Source organism: Vidua macroura, chromosome 16, assembly GCF_024509145.1.
Source record: "Vidua macroura isolate BioBank_ID:100142 chromosome 16, ASM2450914v1, whole genome shotgun sequence".
NCBI lineage: Eukaryota > Metazoa > Chordata > Aves > Passeriformes > Viduidae > Vidua > Vidua macroura.
This window is the reverse complement of record NC_071586.1, coordinates 16,143,406-16,169,543: the sequence shown is the minus strand read 5'-3', so window position 1 is coordinate 16,169,543 and position 26,138 is coordinate 16,143,406. Positions and strand designations below refer to the sequence as shown.

The window sequence follows — 26,138 nt, the reverse complement described above, 5'->3', positions numbered from 1 at the left end:
AGCAGAGCTCCCGTGCCAGGTTTCGCAGCGGCCTGTCCATTATTCCCAGGCAGGACTAGGCTGTGCTGACTTTGGGCAGCAGACCCAGGCCGAGGCTGCTCAGGCTCGCACTCTGCACACCAGATGTTCCTCTTCTGCGAGAGCCGAGTGAACGAGAGCCCCGCCGGCCCCGAGCAGCCCCGGGGACCCTGTGGGAATCTGCCACTGCCGTCAGAAGGTTAAATAAGATTTCAATAAGTGACACATCACCGCGGACCAACTGCTTCAAAACTGCCTCCGCTTCGACGAGCTCTGCTCCAGTGGGGGAGTTCAGAGCCGAACCCCGCCTGCTCCGCGCTCCCTGGCAGTCCCAGCCTGACCTCCCTCCTCCCTGCCGGCCACGCTGCGCCGCTCTCCAGTGCCCGCTGCAGGGTCAGTGTGACCTACTCAGCCAAGGAACTTGCCAAACTGGACCATTTTATTGTTTTTCTCGTGGATCTCCCAGCCATGAGGGAATCACGCCCCATCGGCGCGGCTGCAGCCGCTCCCGCAGCGCCACGGTCGCGCGTTGCCCCTCGGCTGTGCCCAGACAGTCATCTCTGACTGCGTGTGTACCAACTGCAGGGAAGTAATTCATTTTCTTGCAACGTTAGAGGTGAATTGAACGCTGGATACTTGCTACCAGTCACTGGAGTAATTCTGCTCCTGAGTCCTTTCGAAGGAAGGAGGGAAGGAGGGAGGGAGGGAAGGAGGGAAAGGGGGAAGGGGGGAAGGAAATAAGCCCTTTCGAGACCACAGAAAATTGCAAAAGGATGTTTCTTCCAACCCGACATGACAAAATTGAATTCCAAGCTATTTAATGCATGCACGAAACGCCATAGAGGAACCCAGCCCGAGCACTCCATCCAGCACGACAGGGAAAGGGGTTCGGAACACAAGCATCGCTCCGGCACTAGCTCAGTGCTTCCAGCTCCGGACTTCCAGGCGATTCCACCGAAATGTAACTACCGGGTTAAGGGTTCTCACGGACAGGGCTATCGCCAGCATTTCCATGGACACACAGCTATGGGAACACTGCGGTTATGATCACACGAACGATGGAGACCTCGGGAAGCCGCTGTCCCGGGGGGTTGGAGCCCGCTCAGTCCGCAGGGCGCCGGGGCCGGGGTCCCAGCACGGCCCTGTCCCCTCCCCGCCGGGGTCCCGCTCCCACCGCAGGCGCAGCGGCCTGGCCCGGCCAGTGGCATTTCAGGAGTGAAAAACCAGCCCCACGGGCAGGGGCACGGGGAGCCTCCGGGTTTGTCCTTAAAAACGGGGTTTCACAGGTTACACCGTCACGAGGGTGATGCCATGCAGCCTGCCCACGGCCCAGCCCGCCTCAGACCGGCGTGGTTCGTCTGTTGGCCGGGTTGTTGTGCAAAGACTCCTTGAACTCTTTGGGGATGGAGTTATGGACCTGTAAAAAACCGTGGTCCCGCTCCGAGTTGAGCAGCGTCCCCATGGTAACCTTGGAGGGATCCCTGGAGAGGGTGAACATGGAGATGTCGGTGGAGGGGATGGTGCTGAACCCTTTGCTGATGGGCGACATGTCCCGGGAGCGGGGCTCGGTGGAGCGGGAGCTGGACCGCCGGCGGAAGCGGTACCTGTAGGGGGGCAGGCGGGTGAAGGCCGACCTCTTCAGCAGCTCCGAGTGGGACCTGGCGCGGATCTGGCGGTGCTTCTCGATGTACATGTGCACGGCGATCACCCCCACCATCTCGGCGATGATGAAGGACAGCGCCCCGAAGTAGAAGGACCAGCCGTAGGAGTAGCTCTTCTTGGAGTCGCTCTGGCCCGGGTCCCCCGCGTTGGCCGAGATGTAGACTATGATCCCGATGATGTTGCTGAGACCTGCAGGGGGGACAAGCGGGACAGGCGCTCACCTGAGTGGCAGGAGTGGATGGGGGGGACGTGTCCCCACGGGGCACCAACCCTCTGCCAGCACGCTTGGACCAAACCCCCTTGCAGACCTCTGCCGATCTCCCAGGACACCCTGATATTCCCTTACAATCCCTTATTCCTGTATATTCCCAGGAAGGAGGAATAACCACTGTTTTCTCTAGAAGAGGGACATTTCAGGAGCCGCTTGTGCTTTGCTTTGCTGAGCAGTGAATGAGGAGCCTGGCTGGTGTCATGCAGCAGCAGAGCCAGCCTGAGGGGTACAGGGGGATCCCCCCAGCATGAAGTCAGGTCGCAATGGCCCTGGGAGCACAGGGAAGCTGGAATGGCTCTGTCTCTTTCCATTTCTGGTGGAGTTCTGAGGCTTTGTTTGGGACAGGGGTAGCCTGTGCCCTGCCAGCAGCCAGTGGGGCTGTGCTGCAGGCTGGGGAGAGGCTGGTGCATTCCCAGATTTACTTAATGAATCGATTATGTTCTCTCTGCTGTTTTCTCATCTGCATCAGCAGCTCCTGCCAGCCAAGGAGGAAGAGTCATTTGTCTTTTTGTGGGGAGAAGAAAAACACAAAATAGAGCGGTTCCTTGAGACAAAGACATTGTCACGCGATAATCAGGGGAAGCGTTGGGGAACAGCACAGAGAAATGAGTAATCCAGCAGGAACAGCCTCTCCAGAGAGTGATTTCCATGTGGCAGCCCCTCTGCCTGGTCCTGCTGCTGCTGGCACAGTGCCCAGTGACTGGAGGGCAGAGCCCCCAGTCCCTGTCCCAGGGTTTGGCAACCCCCAGGGGAATGGCTGCACTTGGGGAGCCATCCTGGGCCATGCCCCCACGAGGGCTCTGCTCGAGGCAGGGCAGGGGGGCACCTGAAGCCCTGTCTGGCATAGGGACCACGGCCAGAGACCCCTGATGGTTTTTCCCTTCTGTGGGGGTTGTCCCAGAGGGCTGGAACAGCTCTCAAACCTCAGAATCTCTCTGTGCTGGCAGCCTGGGGGGAGCCACACGCCAGCCCTGCTCCCCCGTGTGCCCCCAGGCTGGAGGAGCCCCCCGGGCAGCTCCTACCTGCAGAGACGAAGAAGATGCCGGCGCTGAGGATGACGTTGTGTTTGCTCTTGTAGAACTCGCTGGCGGCCACGCACAGGCCCCCGAAGAACAGCAGCCCCACGCTGAGGATGGGGAAGATGCTGGACGCCCTCACGGCACCTGTGGGACCGGGAGAGGGGCAGCATCAGCCCCCGGCACCCCCGGCACCAGCACCTGGGAGGGACCCGTGCAAGGGCACCCCCTGTGCTGCCAGGATGGATGGGGAGACCCAGCACTGGTCCCCACCAGGCATCCTCTGCTTGTCATGGAACTCTGGAATGGTTTGGGTTGGAAAGGACCTTCAAACCATCCAGTCCCACCTCCTGCCATGGGCAGGGACACCTTCCACTGTCCCAGCTGGATCCAAGACCCGTCCAGCCTGGCCTTGGACATTTCCAGGGATCCAGGGGCAGCCACAGCTTCTCTGGGAACCTGTGCCAGGGCCTGCTCCTCCCAGGGAAGGGATTCCTTCTTTATACCTCACCTAAATTTCCCCTCTTTCAAGGAAAACATGGGCAGTCCCAAGGCTGGTGAGGGTGGCCCTGCAGACAAGGGACACTGTCCCCTCAGTGTGAGCATGTGCCAGGCACCGTGACAGAGGCTGGACACAAATGACACCCCCGACATGCAGAGCCACACGTGTGTGCCAGACTGCTGAGGGCTCACCCCAAGCTCTGCATTTCCAAACAACAACAGAGGCAGCAGGGGCACGCAGCAGCCCCGGGCCTTCCCTCAGCTGCTGGGGCTGGAAGGGATCCTGGGAGAAGGGCCCTGTGCCCAGGGCCTGGTGCTCAGCCCCAGCCCCCCGACTGACCCAGCTGCTGCTCCTCCAGTTGTTGCTCTGAACTCTCAAATTTCCACATCTCTGCTCACCCAGTGGAGAGGAGAGGGAGTTTAATGAAATGGCTTTGCAGTTTTAGTAGATTAGTGCTGAAGTTCTCCCACCCCCTCTCACATTTAAAGTAAAAAGTCTATTTTAAAGCCCCAGGAGTGGAATTTTAATGGAGCTTCTCTGTATTCCTCTGCTTTAATAGCGGCCCTATTTGAGGGATGAGAGCCCAAGCCAAGGCACAGAGTGTTTTTGGTGCAGCAGGTAGTGATCTGCTGCATTCATTACTCTCTACTGTCATTTTGGAAGCTGATCCATGTAGGAAAGTGGATTGGGCTGGGCTTTAAGGTCCCTTCCAACCTGGGCCATTCTGCGATGCTGTGTGAAAGCCTGGGGTTCTGCCCCGGAGCGCTGCTGGCCCCTGAGACAGGAGGACACTCTTTTCCCAGGAAATCTGCCAGTTCAGCTCCCTCTGTGTCCCTGTGCTTGGCTGCCAGGGCAGAGCACCTGGCACCTCCCAGCAAGCCCGGCTGGAGGCTCGGGGAGAGGGACACCAGCACGGAGGTGGAGACGTGTCCCTGTGGGGCTGCACCTGGGACCTGCGGCTCCCAGTCCCCCACGGGGGCACCAGGACACTCAGGCTGGGCAGCAGCTGCTGGGACTGGCCGTGGGGACGGCAGGAGCCAGGCCAGTGTGCCATGTGGCACTGCGGCGTGCCACGGCCACGCTCGGGTAACCCAGAGGGTCCCCGAGGCTGCACGGGGAGCCTGGGGGGCCGTGAGCCCTCAGCCTGCTGCTGGGGGATGCCAGGGGACAGGGAGGGGCTGCCCTGCTGGGTGAGGGGCCCAGGGGATGTGTGCCACGGGGGAGCAGACTCACGGAGGAGATACTCGGCCGTGTCTTGCTCGTAGTCTGCATCCTCAGGGAAGTGGTCGATTTTCTTGCACACTCCTCGGAAGGTTCCTGGGGAGACACAAGCCAGGAAATGCTCAGAACCCTGTGCTGGGTTCTGAGGCCAGGGTGTGCAGCAGCCCGAGGGCCTTCATGCTCTAAGTGGGGACACTGAGGCACAGTGTGGGACTGCTCGGGAGCAGCAAGGGGCAGGGAGGGTGGCAGGAACTGCAGCATCTCCCCAGAAGAAGGGCAGCCCCCTCAGCATCCCGGCTCTAGAGCACGTGCTCGGGTCATGCTGGCTCTGTCCCCTCTGCCATGGCACCTGGAGGACATGTCACCAGGGACCAGGGCTCCAGACAGCACGAGCCAACCCCCAGGGTGTCCTGCACGCTCCCAGGCTGTGCTGGGGGCGCTGAGCAGCACGACAGGCATCAGCTAAAGCCTGAAGGTGAAGCTCTGGAGGAGGCAAGCTGTCATCCAGAGGGAGACGCAGCATCCGAGGGACAATCCCGTTGCTTTGGGAACTGTGGGAGAAGGGGATGCACTGGGCACGGTGAGGACACCAGCTCCACAGCACAGCCCCCAGCCTCCTCCTCCTCCTCCTCCTAGCTCTGGGCCTCCGCCCACCTGCTCCCGGTAGCCAGAGCCAGCAGGCTCTGCCCCAGAGCTGCCCCCGCAGAGTGTCCCTTCGCTCTGCAGGCACCAGGCACTGCCAGAGCGGGGCTGCAGCCACGGAGCCCCGGCACGGCAGGCACGGGCAGAGCAACACGCCCGCAGCCCGGGGCAGGGGGCAGCCCCGGCCCCACAGCACCCACTCACACTCTGACATCTGTTTTGTCTCCTTTACTCCCCCTGTTCACCAGCTGATGCTCGTCGTCATGGCAATGCTGAGCCACCTGACACACAACTTCAGCCTCCGAGCGCGCACCACAACAGGGCTGCGATCCCAAAAAGGCCCCTCTGACCTCCAAGGAGCCCCCCAGGGAGGGAGCCCTGCCCCTGGGAGCTGCGGCTGGAAATGGCTCCAGGGACGGATGGGGGAGCCGCTCAGGGTCCTGGCTGGGGACGCAGCCGCCGCGGCAGCGGGGCCGCGTGTCCCATCCTCAGCCACCAGGTCCCCGTCCCCAGGGACGGCCGGGGCGGCTCCGCCGGGCCTGGCTAAGGGACACCGGGGGACGTGCCCTGGCTCTGGAACCGGCTCTGGGCACTCGCAGCCCCTGCTAACGCCTCCCCAGCACCCAGCTGGGCACCGAGAGCTGGCACAGCCCCGGGCACGGCCCGTGCTCCGCGGACGGGCTGGGCTGGGGGCTGCTGCCGCAGTCGGGCTCCTCCCCGGCCCGGAGAACGCCAGGCTGCTGCTTCCAGCGCATCGCAGCCTCCTCCCGAGCCCTTTCCCAGCCGCTGGCCGTGCCTGCGCCTGGCTGCGTGCTGGGAGCCTGAGTCACAGCCCCGGGCTGGACTCATCCCCGGGTTGGTACCCGCTCCCCACTCGCTGTCTCGGTGGTGGATCTCAGTCATTTCCTCTCCCTATTGGTGTGAATCCCAGTTAGCCAGCTTGGCTCATCGCCACAGCTCCCTGCCAGAGCCCAGCCCGGCAGCAGCTGGTTCTGGGCAGCAGGGCTGTGCTGGGAGCCCCGAGAGCCGGCCCTGAGCCCCCCGGGCAGGAACCAGAGCTGCCTCTCCCCTCCTTCAGCAGGAGGGGTCAGCGTCGGCAGCCCCGGCTCTGCCACCAGTCGGTGCCATCAGGCAGCTGCCACCTCCCTGCTCACTCTCTGCTCACTCTCTGCTCACCCTCCGCCCTGCCGCACACCCCGGCAGGAGCAGAGCAGGTCCAGCCACGCTGTGCCCCAGCCTCCCCCAGCTGCAGCTCAAACTCTCCATGTGATGGTCTCACTCAATCCAGGGAATCCCCTCCAGCTGGGAAACCTTCCAGGGCTTTCTGTGTCTCGCAGCAATGGGGCCGCGGGGCGCCCGCAGGCTGTCCCTGTCCCTGTCCCTGTCGCTGTCCCTGTCGCTGTCGCTGTCCCTGCGCGGCGGCCCCAGGCTGCGCAGCGAGCCCTGCCTTTGGCTGGGTGGCACGGGGCTTCGCTGAGCAGCGATGAGCTCGTACTCCACACTCAGCGGCCGCAGGTCCGTGCGGGCACCCCTGCCCTGCCCTGCCCTCCCTCCCGTCCCGCAGGGCCGCTTGCACCCCGCGTTATCCTTCGATCCGCTCAGCCCCGCGCCGGGAGAGCCCCAGAGCAGCCCCCAGCCCCGGGCAGGCTCCTGCTCTCCGCGGTGCCGCTGAGCTCCCGCACCGCCTTCATCGGCGCACGCAGAGGCAATTAATTGATTTGATCTCAGGTTGTTTTCCTCTCAGAGCCCCTCTCCCCAGGGAGGCCTGGGGGGACGGGGAGGGGCCTGTGAGGGAAATACGGTTGTGGTGGTGGAAATACAGCCAAGAATATCGATCCCAGCCCGACGAGCCAGAAGACTAAAGAGCTCCAGTTAGGGTGTTAAAATCTCATTACTTTTCATCTGGTGGAATGGTTTTCCAGGGACCATTCTGGGTGCTACTGGTGTGTGCAAAGGAGGAGGATGAGCTGAGACCACTCTTAAATGAGAACAAAATTCCTTGCTGCCCTCGTAGTGGCTCAGCCAGGAGCCAAGGTCACATTCCAGCCCTCAGCTCTCTGCTCCTCCTGATAAATCCAAGTGAGTTATCTCCCAGGTTGTGGTTTCCAGTAATGGCCTTCCTAAAGCCACTGTGTTACACTGAATCCATCTGAGGGCAGTGACGGGTCATTATGGTCTAAGTTCTCTGAAAATTAATATTTTGGAGAACCAGAGGTCGGCGCTGAGCTGGGGAGTGCTGGGGTAGGAAGGAGCCTGCTGCACCATCCCAGAGATGCTCAGGCTCTGCACTCCCTGAGTAACAAGAGCAAGATACCTAAATATCTCCAAGGAATTAAAACTTCAGGGCTCATCTTTTTTTACCTCCCACCCACCTCCCAGATGCTTGGAGAGATGGAGAGAAATTCATCCATATTCCTTCCCTTCCCCAGCTCCAGGCTCTGCAAGGCATCCTGAGGCTCTTTGCACAAGGTCCCTGGTGTGAGACTGCAGAGCTCCGGGGTTTTGGGTCTGTGTTAGCCATGGCCAGCACTCAGTGGCCACTGCACAGGGCTCAGTGGGTGGCACCGAGCAGCTCCTGTGGCCCTGGGGAAGGCTGGGGGGGGGGGGGTCTCAGCCACCCCCCAGCACATTGTTTGCCTCCTGCATCACCAGATTTTCAACACTGAGTTCAGAGACACACAGCAGCTTAGAAGAGCATCAGAGAAGGCTGGTGGGGTGGCTACAGCCCCTGATCCGCAGTGCTGAGCAGCCCCCCTGCAGCTGCTGCTGGAGCTGAGGACCAGGGCTGCTCTCCACCAGGCCAGGGAAGCCCTGGGGAGCCAGGGGACCTGTCCTTGCCATCCCAGCAGCTCTGTGACCCCTCAGACCGTTACTGCCACCGCCACCTCACACACACGTGCTGGCCCCGAGCCCGCCGGCGAGCGGCCGAAGGAAGGCGAGACCCCGAGCCCCCAGCCCCGCTGCTGCTGGGGTGGGTGCTGGGCTCCTCAACACCTGGCAGTGGGAGGAATCCTCCTCCTCCTCCTCGGCAGGACTGAGCTGTCCCGCAGCACATCCCGTCGGCCCAGCAGCCCCACACCAGCTCCCCCGGCGCTTCGGGTGGGATCTGGCTCCGTCTGCATTTCACACCCTCTCCCCCTCTCTGCGGTGGTGGCTTGTGCCTGAGCAGAGGCACCTACACAGATACGCCTGTTCCGAAGGACATTTTTTCCCGGTTTTATGTATTAAAAAAACCCCCACCAGTGGAAAAAACCCAAGTCAGATGAAAGGAACGTGGGAGCGAGGAGGCAGCAGAGGTGGCTGCGGCGGCCGAGCGGAGGCCAGCGCGAGCACACCCCTGGCAGGGGGACAGAGCCTGAGAGCCCCCGGGGCTGGTGGCGTGTGGAGAGCAGGAGATGCCCGGGATGGGCATCCCCACGGGGGACACGGCGAGCACAGCTTGGCACTCACACCACGGGTGGGCTGGGAGCTCCTGCCAGCGCCAGCCCGCGAGGTGCCAGTGATCGGCGCGTGGCTCAGGGACTTCACTGCCTCAGCAGTGCTAAACGGGAAAAAAAAAGGGGGAAAAAAAATCTACATTTTGACAGTGACTCATCATCTCCCATTCTGGAATCTGTGGGGTTGGTGCAACCTACACAAGGCAGTTCAGAAAAGCAAAACAATTCTGAATAATAGAGGAGGGAAAAAAAAAAAGTTTGCAGCTGATGGGTAATTTCCAGCCCTTTGCTCTGAGGGTTTTCTCATTTTTCCTCATTAGAAAAGTAATCAGGTAACACTCTGGAGCTGCTTCCAGGGGCTCCCCCCACGCTCTCCTGAGCTTCCTTCCTCCCTGTATCCTCCCAACCTTCCTCCCTCTGTCCTTCCACACTGCTGGAGCTCATGGCAGGAAAACACCACACTCCTGGGAAGATGCTGGGGTGGGGTAGGCAGGAGCAGGGGCTGAGGTGAGTGCAGGGCTTCTGGTGGCCCCTTCTCTGCTGTCCCCGCCGTGGCACGTGGCAATGGGCAGCAGCTGCCAATGCCAGGAGTGCTGGCATCGTGCTGGGGAGGAGAGCACTCATCAGCATGTCTAAGGAAATCATTTCATGTTTTATCTTTAACAGTGGATAAACATTGATTTTTATTTTAAAAGGTAATTGACATTCCTATGAGAGCGCAATGAGTGCTGGAGCAGCCGGAATTGGCGTAAATAAGCCGTGTGCTAGAAATTAATGAGCTTCACTGATTGAGTTTATCTGTTTAAATTAATACAATTCTGGCAATTATTAAAAAAAAAAAATCTTTGAAAAAAAAAATCTTTGGTTTGTTTGCCTGCTTGGAGACATTGATGGTAAGAGATGGGGCAGGGCAGGAGGCCTGGCCCAGCTGAGCCTCCCAGAGCCCGGGGCACCAGGACCTCCCCCCGTGCAGCCAGAGCAGGATCCCGCTCTCCCTGTTTAATGAACATTTTAGATTTACTTGGGTTGATGGATGACTTCTGGGAAGGGTTTGCCCTCCAGCCTCTCCTCTGGCTGAAGGTAACAGGGGTGGTCAGCTCAGCTCTGGGAGATTCCTGATCCCACATCCTTCTCTAGCAGGGTGTGGGGAAGGGGGTCTGTCCTGCAGGGTGGGAGCTCTGTGCCCGTTTGGCAAAGGGGGCTTGGGCTCATCCCCCTCCTCCCCTTTCCACCCTCCGAGGGCTGGCTAGAGCTGGAAGAAGCTCCCAGCCCAACCCTGGTATGAGTGCCTGGTCTTCAGGGTCTCTTCCAACCCAAACCATTGATGATTCCATGATCCCATTATCCAGCTGGATAATTAACAGACAGATCCAGACACTCGTTTGTAGGAGCGAGTTTGACGCACAAGTTCCACGTCCAGAACACTGGGGACAAAATCTGCCCAGCCAGGACCAGGGGGAAAACCAAGAGTCAGGGGTGTAAAACCTGGATCCTCTGATGCAACAAGCTGCCAGAAATCCAGACAAAGGGAATCTGTGGGTGTGGGTGCTCGGGTGTCTGCTCCCAGCCCGAGCTCGGCAGAGGCTGGATCATCCCCAGGCTGCTTAAGCACCTATTTATACCAAGGAGGAGAGAAGCTGCATTGTGATGGGGAGCTGGAGGTTTCACTTCACCGGTATTAAAATGTCCTCTGAATTTCTAAAAACCTATAAATGACAATTTCATAGCTGTGAAGCGTGGCATCCAGCACAGGGGAGTGCTATTTTCGACTCCGTGTTGACAGCTGAAGGGGAATGGATCACAGAATTAAAAACTAGTTGCTGCTCAGGTCCAAGCAATCATGGCTTGATTATGCTTCTTATGGGCACACAGAGGCAAGTCCGAGGCACCAGCACGGACTCCTGGTGCTTTGAGAGGTCAGTTCACAGAGCAGAAAACAATTATAAGCCAAATCACTTAGGAGAATGGATTTAAGCATAAAAGCACAACTGTGTACAGAGAATGATTTAAGAGTGTTTTGCCCGAAAACTCATCACCATGACGGGAGTTTGCATTGGTTTAGAAACTGCCTGGCTAATAAGCAAACAGCTATAAAAATAAAAACAGGCCCAACAAAGAGAAGAAAGGAGATATTCATAACTCTGAATATAAATCAGCAAGTTGGAATTGTAGGGCGCTGATAGAGGCTCGAAGAAGCAGCAGAAAAGCCTCAGAACGTCCTTCCCCAGCACACTGGGATGAGCAGCAGCAGCAGAAAGGAGCAGTGCCACCGCCCGCCGCCAAACAACGCGGCAGCGTTAGTCACAGGCCAGAAATGTTAAATAACTGATCCCAGCACGGCGTTTCGCACGCAGCTCACTCTCATCCCGGGCCCGGCGAGGGCGGGAGGGCCGGGCTGAGCCGTGCCAGCCGTGTGGAATGCTGCTCCGGGCAGGGCGGAGGGGCTGAGGCGCCGCTCTGCCCACCCCGCAGCCCCTGGCCCGGCGCTGGGGGCACAGGCAGGGACTCGGAACGAGGGGCAGGCCACGGGCACAGGGCGACACGGCCACTGCTCACACTCGCTTTGGTGCGTGGGCACACTGTCACAGGCTGGGGCAGTGACAGTGACAGCAGAGACGGCAGGTGAGGGTCAGAGCGAGGGCCAGCAGGGACATCCTGGTGCACAGCAGCCTGGTTCATGGCATCATCACAGGATTCCAGAGTGGCCTGGGCTGGAAGGGACCTCACAGCCCACCCAGTGCCACCCCTGCCATGGCAGGGACACCTCCCACTGTCCCAGTCCAAACCCTGTCCAGCCAGGCCTTGGCACTGCCAGGGATCCAGGGGCAGCCACACCTGCTCTGGGCACCTGTGCCAGGGCCTGCCCACCCTTAATATTCCCTATTTCAAGGAGAAGCAGCTGCTTAAATTCACGATCAACACCACAGTCCCTGTTTGAAGGAGATGTTACCAACTCCATCCCATAGAGAGGGGGCTCTGGGCAGAGGCTCGGGAGGTGCTGGAGGAGCCCGGTGGGCAGTGAGCCCCTCCATGCCCTCAGCACAGCCTGACCTCAGCCCAGCACTGCAGGCCCAGGGCTGCAAACAGAAAATCCTTCTGCAAAGGAGCCCCACAGTGCAGAATATCCAGGCTAAAAATATGTAAATGGCCATGAAAAGCACTGTCAGAGCTGCAGCGCAACGAGCCAGTCGCCAGAAGGCAATTTCGAATTTCTGAGCTCGCTGCACGAGGCATTAAAAAGGTCACTATTTCTGAAATAAGGATCTTTACAAATAAACACATTTGCCGAGGCCTCGGTGAGTCATGCCAGAGCGGAGCACAGAGCATTTCCACCCTAATGCTCCTGACAGGCCGGGAGCAGGGAGATCTTTTCATGTTTACAGTTCATCAATAGTTATTACAGCTGCACAGTCAATCTTTAAAGCACATTTAGCCTGGGAGGAGGCTCGGCAGGTTGTTTTCCCTGAAAAAGTGATATTAAATTTATTACGTTCTTCCTCTTTTATAGCATAGATTTGAAGGCAAGTATTTGAAGTTCAAATACATGACTGCCACTCCAGCACCTGCCTTTTTTAAAATATATCTATACTTCTGTCACATCTTCCTGGTATAAATATTTGAAGTTTTCAGCTGATGTGTTAAAAGGGCCTCGATCCATCACGGCCTATTTACTGCAGGGAATGCAGTGGGCATTGTGCTGCCGGTGTGGGAGGGAGGTGCTGGCATCCCGCAGCTCCCCGCCCTCCTCCCGGCTCTCCCGGCTCCCCTGGCCGGGGCTGCGGCTCGGGTCCGGCCCCGGCGGCTCCGAGCGCAGCCAGCCCGGCCGGATTTAGCTCCTGCCTGCCGGAGGCAGCGCCGCCTCCTCACCATCTGCGGGAGGGAAGCAGCCCCGGGGAGCGGCTCCAACGGCCCAGATGGGGAAAGCGATATTCAGGAGTAGCACCATAGTTTCACTCCTGGCTTTTTTTGGAGAACAAGAAGGAACTCTCCTGCAGACGGAGCATCAGGAGAGAACTTTGCTGGTGAACCAGTGAGCGACGCCAACCTCGTCTCCTCCGTCCAAGAAACAAAAGCTGCCCTTTTGAGCTGCCCAGAGACCCAGAGCCACTCCCATGGCATTCCATATTCTCCCTGTTCCCTGTTTGGGAACACCTTGGCACTACTGCACCGGCAGCAGCCTCCCTGCCTGGGCAGTGACAGGGGAGGGTGCATCTCGTCCCTCACACGCCACTTTGGGATTTCAGAGCACCAAAAGCCCCCAGCACACAGCAGCCAGCTGCTCCAGGCCCCTGAAACACTGCCCTGCCTCAGGCAGCCCATGGGACTCCTCTGTCTGAGGCTGTGATGTCCCTGCCCACGCTGCACCCTCCGGCCCAGGCAGCAGGACCCTGCTCCTGGCTACAAAGCTGCTCCACTCGGCTCAGAGCTGGGCAAGCTGCTTCGTGGTCCCTGAGCCACTGACACCATCACCTTGGCCATTAAACAGCCTCACCTTCCCCAGCTTCCCAAACCTCAAAGCACAAAATCCTTTGCTAGAAAAAATTTGAGCTTTTAAACAACCCCAGGTCCATGTGGCCCTGCCATTCCAAACACCAAACAGCCCCAGCTCCCCATGGCTCTGCCCTTCAGGAGCCAACGAGAGCTCTGAGGGGAAGAGGAGGAAGATGTGAAACTCACCCAAGGCTTTCCATCCTCCTCTTCTGCATTAAATCACAGAGAGAGCCCATCCCACTGCTCTGCAGCCAGATGTTGCTCTGCCAGCAGTCCCGAGGACAGCAGGAATTCCACCGGCCCTGGCACTTACCTGGGGCTGCCCCTGTGGCTTTGCTCCCCTGTTTTCAGCTCTGGGTCGAGCCCAGGGCCCGCGGCGTTGCCCTCAGCCCACAGCACACATCCCTGCAGGGAGGGCCGTGCCTGCAGCAGCCCTTGATGGCTCTGCCCCAGCTGCAGCCCAGCAGCTCCACCTGCTTATCACTGAGGGCACCCTCCTGCTCTCGGGATGATGCTCCAGCAGCTGGAGAATTCCCTGGATGGATGGATGGGTGGATGGATGGAGGATGGATGGATGGATGGATGGATGGATGGATGGATGGATGGATGGAGAGCAGCCCTGAGGAGAGCTGGAGAGGGACTATGGACAAGGGCAAGGAATGACAGGACAGGGGGAATGGTTTCACACTGACAGAGGGGAGGCTTAGATTAGATTTATGGAAGAAATCCTTCCCTGGGAGGGCGGGCAGGCCCTGGCACAGGGAGCCCAGAGCAGCTGTGGCTGCCCCTGGATCCTGGGAGTGCCCAAGGCCAGGCTGGACAGGGCTCGGAGCAGCCTGGGACAGTGGGAGTGTCCCTGCCCACCGCAGAGGGTGGCACTGAATATCTTGAAGGCCCCTTCCAACCCAAACCATCCCACAGTTCCATGATTCTGCTCTCCCCAACTTAGGGACGGGTAGGGGAGCACTGGAGAGATGCAGATCGCGAGCATCTGCTCGCTTTGGGTGCTCAGCTGGAGCCGGGGATTTCGCAGCCCTGGAACAGGCTCTGCGCGGGAGGTGACGCTGCTGTCACAGCGGGGCCGAGCCCCCGCCCAGAGCCGCTCCTGCCTGCTGCTGGGACCTTCTGCTTCTCCTGCTCCGTGGAAGGCTTCCCTTCATCCCGAAGGGGAGATCGGCTCGAACTGACGTCGCAAGTGATCTCTAGAGAGTGACTGAGCTCGTGTGCCCTGAGCAGCCCCTGCCTAAGGCACAGAGCTGTCCCCGAGGCCCTCAGTGGGCGGCACGGACGGTGTCACACGCACCGCAGCATGCGGGCTGCGCCATGGACAGCAGCTCCCGCAGACCCGATGGCACCACGACCGCGGCCCCGCACGCTGCAGCGGGCACGGGGCCGTTCCGTCACCGCAGTCCCGCAGCCCGGTGTCCCCCGGGGCCCCGCCGAGCGCGGTGCCGGCAGACGGGGCTCCGGGGGGAGGCGGAGGCGCGGCCGTCTCGCACCTCAGCCGCGGTGAGCCGGGGCTGGCAGCGCAGCCGCACGGCCCCGGCTGCGGGGATGCACCGGAGCTCAGCCGGCGGCATCGGCCCCGCGGGGACGGGCTGAGCTCCCGGGAGCTGCTGCAGGCTAATGGGGGGCGGCAGCAGTGGGAATTGAGGCAGGCTGGAGCAAGAGGCAGAGTAGATTTAATGTTACCATACGCCCATAATATTTCCATGCGCACACCACCTCCCCCAGCCCCGCTGCCCTCGCGGGGTCCCTGTGCCGCTGACGGGGGACAGAAGCAGCAGCCCCGGCTCCCGCTGCTCCCCGGCTGGGGTCTCACACCCCGCTGCAGCCCTCCTGCTTCCTGTGCAAGCGCGATCGCTCCGATCCTTCAGCCTCTCACGCTGCAGAGAAGGCCGGAGGCTGACGCGCAGAGAGCACGTTCATCCCTGGCTGGAGCGTGCTGAGGAGCGACAAGAGATTCTCCCAGCACGGGAGAAGGAGCCCCTGGGCCGGTCGCAGCCCCCGGAGCAGGCGGGGCGGGCAGGGCATCAGCCCGTGCCCATCTGGAGCGGCCCGGCCGGGTGGCACAGCTGCTGCGCCGCGAAAAGGCTGCGGGGCTGAGCCAGGCTGCTCCGGCAAATGGAGGATTTGGCACGGATGCCGAGCATCCCGGCAGGAACGACTGTCCCAGCTGGCCGGGACACACAGCCGGGCTGGCAGCGGGGACAGCTGCCGGGAGGTCACAGTGTGCCTCGGCAGGTGACAGTGACCTTTCCCAGGCGGGCAGCAGCCCAGGGAAGGCGCAGCCCCTCGCAATGCTCTCGATGGCGCTGTGCGATGTTCTCAGGGATGCTGAGGTGTCACACACAGCTGCAAGAAGCTGGTGTTGAACACCCAGCTGAGCATCACTGGCCTGGCCTGAGGTGTTCCTGTTCCGTGTTAGGAGGGAGCCCAGAGGGGCTGGAGGTGCCGTCTCTGGGACCAGGCAAGTTCAGGACACGAGCTGCTTGATGACAATGCCAGCAGCACAAGCCAAGGCTGATTTTAGTAAATTAAATCAGGCACACCTCAAAAGGGCCATTGTTTGTCAGTAGTCTCTCTGGGGTGCTCTCCCTTCCCCTTGTGATTCCAGGCACAAACTGAGATTAAAGGTATAATTAGGGGACAATTACCAAAACACCAGTGAAATTGGAAATGTGACCATTCAACAGGCATGAACACAAATGTCAACCTCAAACGCCACCTTTGTCACTGCTCACTACTGCCCAAGTCCCTCAGGATGTATCACCCATGCCAGCATCCCCATGAGTGCCCAGCATCCCCCAGAAAGGCTGGGAGGTCACATGTCCCCCCTTGTCCCTGTCCCCACCCCCTGGCTCCTGACCACCTCAATTCTCCTCCTTCAATACAAAGCACTTGGCAAGCAGCAAACACACAGAGCCCCAGGGAGGGTGACAGGATGGCACCAGGGACTGACCTGCTCCCAAACCTGCCCACTGCCCTTCCTGCCACCCTGGCATTCCCACGGGGCCGTATGATTAAACAGCACCATTCCCAGGGACCTGGCTCAGGAGCAGCTCAGCCTCCCTCTGCTGCCCAGCAGCACGAGATTTGTCTTTACGCTGTGGTGTCAGGAGATAAGAAACAGGCACTGTCTGAGGAAATCATCACACCCTATCGCCTGCTCAGCAGGCACCATCCCTCCTCCTGCCATGACTGTGAAAAACCCTGATGTGCCCAGCCTCTCACCTCAGAGTGAGGGATCCCTGCAATGCCCAGGGGCTGAGCGAGCCCAGGGGTCCTGACACATCCAAAAGGGACCAAGAGCCTTCTGCAAGAGGCCCCTCCACTTCTCCTCCTCCGGGCAAGGGATCACAGGATCCTAGGACCCCTGAATTGTTTGGAAGGGACCCAAAGACACAGGACAGCTCAAAGCACGCAGCATGGCCTGGCCTGGACGATTCATCCCGGAGACACTTCAATACCTGTTGCAGGTGGAAGGCTGGGAAATCCCAGCAGTGTGGAATGAGAACGTTCCGCAGCAGCCCCGGGCTGGCCCAGAGCCGGGCCAGGCGGTGTTTCCCAGGGCTTGTGTAACAGGTCCCGGTGCGGGACGCAGCCCCTGCCCCTCCCCGCACAGCCTGCGGAGCCTCCTCCCCGCCGCAGAGCTGTCAGCACGCACACGCCGAGGGAGAGCCACCCGCTGTCACCCCGGCACTGTCATTCCTTATCACAGCGGATGTCTTCTTAATCAGAGCCCTTATCTGGAGCTGCTGCACTCCCCCAGCGAGCCGCGGCTCCTCACGGCCCGCGTGGGACTGCGCGGGGCAAGCGGCTCCCGGCTCCTCACCCCGAGGGAAGCTTCCCAAAACCTCCGGAGCGGAGCCCATCAGCCACAGCAAACCCAGCCGGGAGCCCTCAGGAGAGGCGTGAAAGCCCCCCTCCCCAACTCCACACCGAGCACTGACCCAAAATGCGTCCAGCAGCTTCAGGGCATCTCCTTCCGAGGGCCACTCCCAAGAGTGAAGCGGGCTGGAGGTGCCGGAGCCCAGCTGGAAAGCTGGGCAGCCTTTCTGGAAAGGGAGTGGGCGGCGGGCAGGACCCCTCCTCACGTCCTCCCCACCTCCCCGCGGGCACTTTGCAGGCGCTCAGGCACGGGGGGCACCTTTCCCCTGGAGCTGCCCCAGCCCCGGCCGCGGCCGGCGCCGCCGTTAAGGGCAGCGGATGCCCGGCAGCTGCCAGCCGCACCTGTCAGCAGGTGAGGCACGGAGAGCCCCCCTGCCGAGTGGGACCCTCGGCAGCAACCCGGCAACCCCCCCCCACCTACGGATCAGTGCATTTATATACATTTCAGAGCAGTTTTGATTTTCCCGAAAAAGGAGGTTACCGTCTATTTGTGAAGCGCACACTGTGTTCATTAAAAATCCATGGTGAAACCCATGTGAACAGGAACCACGGAGAGGCGAGGAGCACTGAGCGAGATTAATGCTCGGCTGCCTCACCTCAGCAGAGGGTCTGTCCTCACACCTGGCCTGTCCCCTGAGCAGTGCCTGGGGCTGTGCCAGGGGGCTGTGCCAGCGGGCCAGCGGGCACGCTGCGGGGGGACTTCCCCGAAGCCTGGGAGGCGAGCACTGCTGAATCCACCTGGCTTCACCTTTCAAAAGGCAACACTCATGCTGAGAGAGGGGATTTACCAAAGGCCACGCAGCTCTTGGCAGTGGAGCCGGGCATCGCTCCCCGGCTGCTCCAGCAAACGTCATCGCGGGCGCCTCCCGGCCAGTCCCCACCTCGCTGGGAACGCGAGGATCCCGCACCCGTCCGTGGGGCACCCTCCCCACACCACAGCTGCCCGCAGCCCCCAGCGCCGGGGCTCGCAGCCTTCGGCAGCCATCCCTAATTATTTACAGCCGGCGTGGAGCCAGTGACCTTGCATGGGAAAAAAACCACTTGAGCCTCATTCAAATTCAGCCTTCCACCTCTATTACACGGGAACAGCTCCGGCGATGACAGGCTCTGCACCACGCCTATGCAGCAGTAAAATGCCTGTTTCTGAGCTGTTCACAGCGTTTTACTCATCACGTGCTGCTCGCAGGCAGTGAGGGAACCGGCTCTTTAACCCGCCCCACAAGTCAGGATTTTTTGCCCAGAAAACACCGCAGCATCCCAGCAGGGTGAATTTTGCACCCTCTGCTCGAAGCAGAGCTGGTGGCAGCGAGCTGAGGCACAGCTCCTCCCCGGACACTCTCCAGCCAGCCCTGGAGCTGCAGGCACGGCTGCTCGGAGCCACGGTGCCAGCTGGCAGGGGCACGAGACCCTCTGTGCCCAGAAGGATTCTTATGACTCGTGGCATTTGGCCATGTGCCACAAGAACATGGCTCTGGAGCAGCCTGAGGGTCCAGCCGGCCTCATTTCCATCTCCATTAGAGGACAGTAATTCACTTTTATCCAACACATCCTCCACCAAGGCGAGGCTCAGGGATTCCCTAAACCCAAGGCTGTGCCTGGGTGTTGGACGTGACCCCTCGCAGAGCCCCGTGCCCAGGGCTGTGTGACAGCAGTGCCAGGGCTGGGCTGTCCCTGCTCCAGGCTGTCCTGATGGGGAGTCTCGCTGGTAATCCCATCAGGCAGTCTCAAACAGGTAACTGTCCCTCTCCACCTTCATCCCTCACCTCTCCTTAGGTGCCTCCACCACATCCTTTATCTCCATCGCACAGGAAATCGCAGCACGTCCCAGCCCTCAGGAAACAAAGAGCAAACACCCTTCCCACCACCCCCAAACCTGCCTGGCTGCACAGACCAGCCCTGCCCCCCTCCACCCCCTCCAGCCCACGCTGCCAGTCCCCATCTGTGCCCCCCTGCCCCACAGCTGCCATCCCTGGGGTCTCCTTGTGGCACCCCCGGGCAGAGCCACGGCTGGGGTCATTGTGGGGAGCCGTGCCAGGGGTGCTGGGCTGCTGGGCAGGGTGGTCAGCGTGGTCGTGGGGCAGCCTGGCAGCCCCACCACCAGCACTGGCACCGAGCTGGACCGGGCACTGCTGAGAAGTGGCACGTTGGGGTGGTGATGAGAATCTATCACAGACACTGACCAGACAGAGGAACAGGATGAGCAGCTCCTTAAATACCTGCCCGTAATGAGTAGCGAGAAAAAGTGCTCCATCATGGGTGATTGCAATCTCAGGGACATTTGCTTGGCGCTTTTAAAAATTAAAGATAATAACTTTCTAACAGAAACAATCTTGCTGTCACCTTGGGGAAATTCTCTGCTTGGCCTCACTCAGAGGGCTGAGAGGAGCTGGAGGCGGGGGAAGAGCTGGTGCCCAGCCAGGGCAGCGCCTTCCAGCCCGATTTAACGCCTTCACTGCGACCCAGCTCAGCTCAGCAGAGCCAAAACCAGCCACGGACAAGGCCAGCAGGGAAAATGGAAACTCAGGAGCAAGGGCAGGTCCTTTCCTGCACCTCACACCCCTGCCGGGCCCACTGGAAAGGGGGAATGGGAAACTGAATTAAAGAATTAAACATCGGGGACTTTGATATGGGAAGTAGCAGGCCACACACAAGTGGCTGATGGCACAAGCTGATGGGATCAGATAAAATAAATCTGCAACTGAAAGGTCAAGGCAAAACAAGGAGGAGTTCTGTCATTGTGTTGGAAGGAGCTTCCCTGACGGTGTAAACCATGACTGGATCATGACAGTGTAACTGTCAGTCACGGAGCAGAAGTGACACATGCTTATTTATTCATCAGATACTTCTGTTCTGTACTTGGAGACAAACAGGCTCCCGGATTCTGGCAGGAGCTGGGGGGATGCTGAACAGTGACTGCAAAGTGTAAACATGGAATGGGGAGGACTAGAGAACTTCCTCCCAGGAGCATTCAGAGAATGGGCTGAGAAGGCTTCTGAAGATCTAAAATGGATTTTAATAAACCTTGGCATTCTGTTGAATTTCTAGAAGAAGGGAGAAGCTGGTTTAGTGCCAGGAGTGATGCGACGGGCAGTGGCAGGAGCTGTGTCCCCAGCACTGCCCATGGGTTAGCAGAGGTGGGAACAGAGGAGGAGGCAAATGTCAAACAGCCTCTTGGAAAACAGATTTATCAAACTTCAAAATTTTTTCCTGATATAGTTACAAATTCAGTTGATAAAGGAAATCAGTAGCATAATACATTTAAGGGTTCCACAGGGTATTTGATTTAGCTCTCCTGAAGAAGTTCAAGACCCGTATTATGCAGAACCAGCAGTGCTTTATGAACGGGGCTGGGAGCTCACAGGGACAGTCCCTCCATCCAAGGGATGCTCCTGCACGGGATCACCTGTGACAAGGACAGCGCTGAGCTACGGCAACAGCTTCATTGAGAGTATTGAATAAAACATGAAATAATTGGGAGTAAACCAGGGAAACGGCAGAGAAAAGAATGATGGGAATATTGATGGATGAGGGAGGTGGGTCAGGCAGATTTGGGCAGCTCGGTACCTTGGGCTCATTCAGCCATGGCCATCTCCATAGAGCCAGCTCCAAGGATTAGGAGTGAGGAACCAGGAGAGCAAGTTCCAGCTGGGGGTAGGAGAGGCTGCTCAGTCCCACTGGATGGGCTGGGGGTCCCACCCCCCTGGGGACTCCCTGTGAGGGGCTCAGTGACCTCAGTGTGCAGCCAGACTCACAGCAGGCGGAACATGGACAGACAGCCCACGTGGCTACAGGAGAGCCGGGTAGCAGAGATTATTTCTTCTGCTCAAGGGGAGTTGGAGGAGCTCCTGAGCTCTCCAGTGGAACCCCCGGCCCAGGGGCACAGCTGATCACCCTCGTGATGGGCGCAGCCTCCAGGAGTGACCATCCACCCACCACTGAGCTGCAGGAGCTGCAGGTCAGGTGCAGAAAGGACTGGGCAGGGTCCTGAGGGCTGTGGGGTCAGCTGGTAGTACCTGCAATGTTGCATGTAAATCCAGACAGGATCATCCCAAAAGAGCAGCCCTGAAAGCTCCCCAGGCTCCGCAGGGAGGGACTGCTGGCTGGCAAAGGCTGTGCTGGAGCTGCTGTGGGGGACACTGGAGGGGCCAGGATGGGCCCAAGGGGGAGAGCTCAGCCGAAGGACAGCTCTGAGACACAAGATGTCTGTGTCCCCTGCAAAACACCCCACATCCCACCCCAGAGGAATGCAGGATGCTGAGCATCCTCTGTGAGGGAGGCAGGCAGAGCAACGCTTGGCCTCCTCCAGAAATGACAGAGCACTTTATTCTGATGAGGGAAATGAAGGAGGAAAGGAAAAGTACCACATCGCCTTAAAATATGGTATTTTGAGCAGCCTTGGCCAGATCCTCCTGCTCCTTCTGCCTGTTCAGATCCGCATGATGCCATGGAGCCAGTCCCAATCTACACCACGCAGCGGGGAGGACACGGAGCCTCCCTGCATTTAATGATGCTGCGTTTAATGATGCTGCATTTAATTAAGTTTGATGAAAACCAAAGTTCTGTTACTTTCTTGAAAACACCACTAGCCTAAGCAGCTATTTCTCAACTTCAGCTCTCTCCCCAAGGCACCGTGTGCTTCCCTCCCTTCTGAGCCGACACAGCAGGCACACGGGACAACGAGTGACACTGGAACGGCCACAGGGGACACACACCGACCAGCGCCGGTCACACCTGAGCTGGACACACAGGGGACACCTGCCGAGCGTTCACATAAAAGCGATAACCAAGGATCCAAAGGCAGCGATTCCAAGCAGACTCTCGCGGCCCAGCAGGCTGGAAACACCTGCCTGGGCTCCAGCTATTGAGTCAACCGCTAATTTGTGTTTCCCAGTGTGGGTGGCTCTCCGCGGGTCTGCGGCGGCTCCATTCAGCGTTTATCCGCTCTCGCCGAAGGGCTTGTGACGCTCACGTGGTGCGTGGCTCCCACGCAGGCGCTGCGCCGGGGCCGCCGGGGATGCTCGGAGCCGGCGCTCACGTCGGGCAGCTCCGCGCTGAGCCCCGCTCGCCCGGCCGGAGCCGCGGGGGCTCCACGCGCGATTCCTCCCCCGTCACACGCGTCCGGCCCCCGCTGGCGGCGGAAAGTGCGCGGCTGAGGCGGCTCCCGAGGGGCAGGGAGCTCTGCTGGGTGCTGAGAGCGTTTGTGCGCGGCAGGAGAAAGCGGCCCCTGCGACAGACCGTGCTCGGTCCCGGCGCGGGGATGAAGCCTCTGTCCCCGCTTCAAGCCCGACGCAGCGAGCGCACAGAAAGCGGCGCGCAGCAAGGCCCTGCAGCGGGAATCACGCTGCACCTGCCACGGAACGGCAGCGGGGCTCTGCCCCCAGCGCTGCCCCGGCTGCGGGGCTGCTCAGCCCCCGCCCCAGCACGGTCCTTCCCCCGCACCGGCTCCTGAGCCCTGCGCAGCTCGGCGGGGGGAAGTTTTCCTTCGCCAGCGCCGCGCTGGTTAACAGCCTGCCAGGCGCCTTCTCCTGCAGAATTCAGGAAGGTGATAAGCAGCCCCAGCACGTCCCCCAGCACCGTCACAGCCCCGTATGCTCCCCCCGGGCACCGGCTGGGACCCTCCCTGTCCCTGGCGGGGCGCCGCAGCCCCGCTGCCACCCGCAGCCACGCCGGGGTGACGGAGCCCGCGCCCCGCACGAGGCCCCGGGGGTGCCGCAGGTACGGACCGAGCCCGCACGGCTCCACTCCCACCCCCACTCCCACTCCCGCAGCTCTCGGGGCACCTTCGCGGGGTAGGATGTGGAACAGGGAGTGCTGAGCCCATCCGTGCCCAGCCCCGTGCCCAGGCACAGGGTGGAGGGCTGGGATCCAGCTCCGAGCTCTGCCATGGCACTGCCAGGCCCTTTCCCGAGTGAGCTGTGCCCAGGGCAGCGGGGCCTCTCTGGCTCCTTCCAAAGCAGTGATTGATCACAGTGAGGGAAACATAAAACATTGGCTGGGAAAAAAATACAGGTAGCAAACCAAAGAATTTTGGATATTACTCATGCCTCCAGTGATCCCATCTTGCACATCCCTGGCTCCTTGGCCCCCTTAGCCCAAGAGGGGAGACAGATTATCTCAAATTATTTATTATGAAATTAGAGCATGATCCAAACCCTCCTCGAATCAATAAGAAAGCTCTGACTGACTTCACGGGGTTTAGGACCGAGCACCAGGAGCAGACAGGGTATTTCTGCATCCGTGGCCGTGACTCACCGAGAACTTTCCAACGTGGAGGAGCAGCTCAGCGCCGTGCCTCGCCTGCCCCCGCCATGGAGGGGTCGCTCCGGGGCTGGGGCGGTCTGACACGGCCAGGGCCCCACAGGGCAGTGGGGCAGGTTCTCCTGAGCACACAGGACACCCGCTGCTGCCACTCGCTGCCAAAGTTAGGGCCCAGGGTGATGCCATCGGCCATTTTTAGCTGCGCAGGTACCAGCACCTGGCTCTGTTCAAGCTCATCTTTAACCACAGCCTGTGGGTGCTCAGAGACACCTCGACCAGCAGCTCTGGGGCAGACCTGCCCCAAATTGTGGCCTGTGCTGCAGGAGGGCGGCAGCTGCTGGGGCCTCGCCAGGCAGGCGCTGCTGCGGGAGGGAAGCAGCGGGGCGAAGCGGCGAGGCCGGGCAGGCGGGAGCTCGGCCGTGGGGCAGCCGTGGTGGGGCAGCCCCGCTGTGGGACTGCCCAGCCGTGGGGACGAGCTGCGCCGGGGCAGCGGCAGCCCAGCCTGCCCCGCTGTGCTGCCCACAGGGAAAGGGCTGGCGCTGGAGCTGGGGCTCGGTGATGAAACCGCCGGGCGCGGTGAGTGCCCCCCGGTGACAGGGACGAGGGGCCGGCGGAGCCTCGGAGAGGGGCAGCAGCCGCGGGCCTCTCACTCCCGCATTCCTGATCAGGAGAGGGACCTGTGGCCCCTCAGCCCGGAGCTCCCCGGGAGGACACAGCGCGTCTGCCGCCGCCAGCGCCGGTCCCCAGCACGGGGGGAGCCGCAGACCCGCTCCCCCCGGCCCCCGCGCCCCGCCAGGAGCGGCCCCCCCGAGCTTCCACCTCGGTGCCGCCGCGAGTGCCCGGGGAGGGGTGCGGAAGGCGGCAGCGGGGAGCGGCGGGGCCGCCGGGCCGGGGGATGCTCGGATGGCCGGGGGATGCGCCGCTCGCCGGGGGCCCGGATCTGGGGTGGGGGGTCCCGCGATGCAACCCTTCCCCCGAAGTTTTGGGGCCGCGGGGGTCGGTACCTTCCAGGCAGCACGTCCTCCAGAGCCCCGAGTGGGTCATCACCTCCTCGTTCTTGCGGCTCGTGTCGTTGTCGCTCATGGACTTAGTCCTGCACACGCCGCGCGAGTAGAGCCAGTAGTCAGTGCCCACGGCGATGGTCATCAGGCTGAAGGCTGCGAAGGCTCCCACCGTGGTGACGAGCATCTGGACGCCTCTGTCACACATCCTCATGCTGCTTCATCCTCCGGCGGCGGCTCGCAGGGGAAGGGCCGGCGCCGCCGCCCGCCGCCCGCCGCCTCATGCCCCCGCGGCCGGCGGAGAGCCGGGCCCCCGCGGCGGCGCGGAGCGGGGCGGCCCGGCCCCGGGGAGCCCGGCAGGCATGGCCCGAGCGCAGCCCGCGGAGCGCAGCAGCCCAGCCCGGCGGAGCGGCTCCGCCGTGCGCTCCCGCCGCCTCTCCCGGCGCCTCCCCCGCGCCGCCCGGCCAAGGCAGCGGCGGGGGGCGGCGGGGGCGGGGGGCAGCGGGGGGCGGGACCCGCGGGGGGCTGCGCCGCCGGGACACCGCCCCCCGCCCGCTCCGACCGGCCGGCGGCGGGGACGGCGACCGGCACCGGGGGGACGGGGACCGGGACGGGAAACCCACCGCGGGGTGCCGGGACTGGGCGGGGACCGGGACCGTGACTGCCCCGGGAACCCCACCCCGGGATGCTGGGATCGGGACTGCCACGGGAGAAGGGGCGAGAGACCCTACAAGAAAACCCGGACTGGGCGGGGGGATCCCTCCGCTGGGTGCCGGGACTGAGCGGGGACCGGGGGACCGAGACCGCCTCGGGGATCACCGGGATTCTGGGACCGGACCGGGGCTGTCCTGGGACATGGAGCGGGTGGAAGTCCCCTCGAAGTGCCAGTACCGCCCAGGGACAGTCACCCACCCGCACCAGCCCCGGCATGGGGCCGCTCGGTTCCCTGAGTCCCCCCAGCTCAGTCTGCTCGGTGCCTGAGCTGCTGCACCGCTACCGGGCACCGGTGGCGCTGGGACAAGGGGCTGGGGGCCACACACCCACACAGCGGACCCCAGGGAGGGCACAGCACCTGCTCACGCTGACACGGAGCTCTCCCTGCCCCGGCAACCCGGTGTTTATCCCTTGCGCAGGAGCTGGCTCAGCCTGAACATCCCTCGTACCCACAAGCCACTCCTGCACCATTCCCAGCAGTTAATCCCCCTGCCCTCTCCCTCTCCGCTGCCTCCTCATCTCCCTGAAACATCCCTCAGCCGGGTGATGAGCCCATGACTCATGCGACCTTTCCAACAAGCCCTAGAATACACTTACCTCTGGAATTCACGGTCCTGTAAGGGCCACGGTGAGACGGGAAAGCGAGTGATTTACACGGTGCCGTGTGCTTCCCCAGCCCTCATCTGCATGCACTCACATGGAAATACTAGTTATTTACTCCAAAAAGGCAAACAGAGAATTATGAAGGTAGTGAGAAATTAAGAATGCGAAAATTAAGTAGCTCCTCAACCTGCAATCACCGTTTGTGCTGCTCCCCAGGCAGGGCGCGCTGATTGCTGCCCCGCCGTGCTCCCTCCCCAGCTTCCCGCTGGCTCCTGGCTCTGGATCCCCCTGGTTCATTCCCTGCTTCCCCACGGGCCCCGTGCCTGGTTCCCAGCTCAGGCTGGAGGCGGTGCAGCTCTGCCCAGGCTCTCTGGGCGCACAGCACCAGCTCCTGCTTCCCAGCGCTTCCAT

General features: G+C 61.1%; 1 protein-coding gene across 2 annotated transcripts; it reads right to left on the bottom strand.

Moving 5' to 3' along the window:
* Positions 1-435: 435 nt before the first annotated feature.
* CACNG3 (calcium voltage-gated channel auxiliary subunit gamma 3) lies at positions 436-25,994 on the bottom strand. 2 transcript variants are annotated; one of them, XM_053992470.1, is made up of 6 exons: positions 25,915-25,994; positions 25,722-25,807; positions 24,414-24,607; positions 4,703-4,786; positions 2,974-3,114; positions 436-1,869 (listed from the first exon to the last, which is right to left on the bottom strand). In XM_053992470.1, the coding sequence occupies exons 3-6, from the start codon at positions 24,595-24,597 to the stop codon at positions 1,358-1,360; spliced, it is 921 nt and encodes a 306-aa protein (XP_053848445.1). In that variant the 5' UTR covers positions 24,598-24,607; positions 25,722-25,807; positions 25,915-25,994; the 3' UTR covers positions 436-1,357. The 2 variants fall into 2 exon arrangements, with proteins under 2 accessions (XP_053848445.1, XP_053848444.1); XM_053992469.1 differs by lacking the exons at positions 25,722-25,807; positions 25,915-25,994 and having other exon boundaries at positions 24,414-24,741.
* Positions 25,995-26,138: the final 144 nt, after the last annotated feature.

Excerpts from the sequence above, each read along its gene's own strand:
- CACNG3 (XM_053992469.1), bottom strand. The coding sequence starts at position 24,624 with ATGAGGATGTGTGACAGAGGCGTCCAGATGCTCGTCACCACGGTGGGA. Across the intron at positions 4,787-24,413 it reads GAGGACGTGCTGCCTGGAAG|GAACCTTCCGAGGAGTGTGC; the intron begins GTACCGACCCCC and ends GTGTCTCCCCAG. Across the intron at positions 1,870-2,973 it reads CATCTTCTTCGTCTCTGCAG|GTCTCAGCAACATCATCGGG; the intron begins GTAGGAGCTGCC and ends TCCCCCCTGCAG.